The sequence below is a fragment of the Triticum aestivum genome, chromosome 4B, assembly GCF_018294505.1.
Source record: "Triticum aestivum cultivar Chinese Spring chromosome 4B, IWGSC CS RefSeq v2.1, whole genome shotgun sequence".
Lineage (NCBI taxonomy): Eukaryota > Viridiplantae > Streptophyta > Magnoliopsida > Poales > Poaceae > Triticum > Triticum aestivum.
The window spans coordinates 604847598-604851299 of NC_057804.1; the positions used below are offsets into that span (position 1 = coordinate 604847598).

Sequence of the window (3702 nt, forward strand, 5' to 3'; positions counted from 1 at the left end):
TCTCCACCGCCCCCCGCCTCCCCACCCGCACCGCCCTCTCCCCTTCTCCACCGCAGCCCTAGCCACGCCCCCTCCCGCTGACGCGGCGCCGACCGCCCAGCCCGCCGCCGCCGCCCTCGCCTCCCTCGAGGCCGCCGAGCGCCAGGAGTCCTCGGGCGACCACCAGAAGGCCCTCGACCTCGCCCTCAAGGCGCTCGGGCCCCTGCAGGAGTCCCACGGCGGCTGGTCGATCCCCGTCGCGCGCGCGCTCCGCCTCGCGGGCGCCGCGACCTGCCGCCTCGGCTCCCTCACCGACAGCCTCGACTCCCTCGAGGCCGCCGCCGAGATCGTCGATTCCCTGCAGGGCGGGGGCGCCGAGGCCGCCACCGTCGCCGCCGCCGTGCACGAGCAGCTCGCGCGCACCAAGACGGCCATCGGCCGCCGGTGGGAGGCGGTGCCCAGCTTCCAGCGCGCGCTGGAGCTGAAATGCCAGTTTCTGGGTGCAGGGAGTGCGGAGTTGGGCGATGCTTACAGGGACGCCGCCGAGACCTACATGGGAGTGCTGTGCTTTGATAAGGCGCTGCCGTTGTGTCTGAAGGCGTTGGAGATTGCAGAGAAGCGGTCGGGTGAGGGCTCCAAGGAGGCGGCCAAGGTCCGGAGGATCCTCGTGGTTGCTTATACCGGGTTGGGTCGCAACGAGGAGGCGTTGGAGCAGAATGAGCTTGTTAGGATGGAGTATGAGAGGTTGGGACTGGATGCAGAGCTTTCTCTGGTTGAAATCGACGGGGCCAGCCTGTGTATTCTGTTGGGGAGAACAGAGGACGCGATGAATGACCTTAAGAAGGTGATGAAGCGGGCTAGCAAGGAGAGCGAGGAGCGTGCACTAGCATTTGTCGCGATGGCGAAGATTTTGTGCTCCGAGGAGAGGTCCAGTGACTCGAGACGGTGCTTGGAGATTGCTCGTGAGACTCTTGATGCAAAGCGTTCTGTAAACTCTGAGCGGGTTGCTGGGGCATACACTGAGATATCGATGTTGTATGAGTCAATGAATGAATTCGAGATGTCTTTGTGTTTGATGAAGAAAACACTTGCGTTTCTCGAGGGTGCCTCAGGGATGCAGCACATTCAGGGGAGCATCTCTGCAAGGATGGGTTTTCTCCTCCTGCTGACAAAACGAATTGATGAGTCTGTTCCTTTTCTGGAGAAAGCTGTTGAGAAGTTGAAGAACTGCTTTGGACCTGCCCATTTTGGGTTAGGATTTGCTTACAAGCATCTGGGCGAGGCTTATATTGAAATGGGCCAACCGGAATCATCTATTAAGTTCTTTGGTCTTGCAAGTGACATCATTAATGCTGCATTTGGGCTGAAACATGAGGATTCCATTGAGATCATTCAGTGCACTGCAAATGCGTATGGACTGATGGGGAGGTAATTTTTTTGCCCTGTTCATATTTTACTAGTCTTTGAAATAAAGATGCTACTATCTTGTAGAGTTACGTGTAGGCTAATAAGTTATCCAGAGTTTATCTATGGAACTGAAGGCAGCATGGAAAATATCTCAGTTGAAGTACTATTATACTCCTGCTCTGCCGTCGTAGAAACTGACTGCGCGATTTTGAGATGCTGTCACAAATATCGTCAACATTCTATATGTGTTATGTTGTGCAGCATATTCAATAGTATTTCATTTGGTTTTCCTATATGAAGTAATTGAGCAACTATATGGTCTATTGCCAATTATGATTAGTAGGTCATTATGCAACCACTGCTGCAGTTGTTGTTTGCATAGAAGAGTCTCCGGAAGTCCTGCTGTTGGTGCTTGCAAAATAATAACAACAACAACAACAACAATAATAAACTTTGCCTGCAGACTTTTTGTTTCCATATCGTTCTGGTGGTCTCGTAGATGAAATATAGGTACGAGTCAGGGCAAATATAGGTGCTGTAGATGAAATATAGGAAGAAAAAAAAATGTCTAGTTGTTTCCTAATACAGCAAGGGACAGCCCTACATTGAGATAGAAAATAACAGTACACAATTAGAAGGGAAATCCTGCTTACAGCACAGTTTAACCTTATAAACCCTAAAGTGTAAACTTAAGCTTGGCCAAGTAGGGATGTAGTGCTAATCTGCTAGTACTTACTAAGGGCAGAAAAGGTACGAGTCGTGACAGCTTAAGAATTGTAACATATACTATTATAATTATAATTAATCTTTCTCGAGCACACTCCATGCCTACCTGCAGATATGGATGGGTTTCCCGTTAATTAGCAAATATAATACTCTTGTATGAAAAACTGAAGATCCCATGTTTGGTGCTTTGTGCCTTTATGACTAATGAATGAATTCGAAACTATATCCAAGTTGAACTATCTGTAGGTAATGCTTGTTCTGTTGGTTTGTGTGATGTTGTCAGCATTTTGCCGAATTGAATTCCCCCCTAGTTTGGCGCATGTACATGGTAAAAAGCAGATGCTGCATTAATTAGCATATGCGCTGTTGAGCAGTCAGTTATTTGATTGCTGACTTAAATTTATGTTTTGTGGGTTATGTCTGTCATGGAACAAGTGGATGCAATTTTCTGACCATGTTCTAACGATTTATAGTAAAGCACTTCTTATATATGTACCCCTGTCGCTATTTTACATTCGATACTGCTTATTGCAGCTACAAGAATGCCATGGATTTTCAACAACGAGTTATAGATGCTTATGAAAGCTGTGGCCCTGGTTCGGCCTATGAGATAAGAGAAGCTCATAGGCTTCTAGAGCAGATAAGGAAGAAGGCGGAAGGGTCACCTTCTGCAGTATTTCCTGCAAATTCACTGCCCGTGCTTCCTGAAAACCGATAATGCCTCTCCTGGCATCTGTTAGATGAAGACGACTCAGTGGTAAACTAAGATTTCATCAGCGACCCTCTCAGGTCTTTTAACTACTATTTTGGCGCCCAATGTCATTATATGGTTCATTTTGTACTTACCAATGGAATTAGATGTCATCACGTCATGTGTTCTAGTATTTGGGAAGACAGAGCATGCAGATTACCCACCTTCAGATTATAGGTAGCATGTATGGTTGTACACAGTTTTCATCATCAATATTACTTGAAGAATGTTTCCATGTATTTTCTGATTTCATGGGGATCTTGCCACATAATTATTTCTGGTTGGACTGGATTGACAATATTTAGCTACTATTCCGACCATTGTGGTTGAATCAGCTACCATTAGCTACTTTGCTGAACAAGTAAATATAAAAGAGTATCTCATGAAAGTGGCAGATAAACATCACTCACGGGCTCGGTTGGGTGCTCTGACTATATCATTCACATCTGCCCTGTGAATTTTCTGTCGTTTTAAGCATACCTGCCCAGTTCCAAATGGCAATACAACTATAGCCTGCACAAGTGTGGTTGTATTAGGTTGTGCATCACATGTGTTGATTCGCTGTGCCCAGCTATCTACATTTTTTGTTCGTGTAATCTCCCTTGGGAAGAAGTGTCTATTTTTGTTCTCTGGATGCTTAGTTACATGTAAAATAGTGTCCAAGTCAGGTGTTTTTCCTCTCCCCTTGAGTAGATTGGAATGACAAAGCTATGTCCCATAAAAGGTCCCCACACTTACTGTGCTGGCAATGTTTCTATACCCAAATACTCCCTCCGTTCCAAATTACTCGTCGTGGTTTTAGTTCAAATTTGAACTAAAACCATGACGAGTAATTTGGA

The 3702-nt window shown here is 46.8% G+C and overlaps 1 protein-coding gene across 1 annotated transcript in view; it reads left to right on the forward strand.

Moving 5' to 3' along the window:
- Positions 1 to 3102, forward strand: part of LOC123093528 (protein KINESIN LIGHT CHAIN-RELATED 1) — a 3788-nt gene extending 686 nt beyond the window's left edge. Inside the window, exons 2-3 of the mRNA XM_044515511.1 lie at positions 1 to 1407; positions 2647 to 3102. The exon at positions 1 to 1407 is cut by the window's left edge and continues 12 nt beyond it. Coding sequence (XP_044371446.1) covers positions 1 to 1407; positions 2647 to 2830 — 1591 coding nt within the window. The 3' untranslated portion in view covers positions 2831 to 3102. The remainder of the gene's footprint in view (positions 1408 to 2646) is intronic.
- The last annotated feature ends 600 nt before the right edge of the window (positions 3103 to 3702 follow it).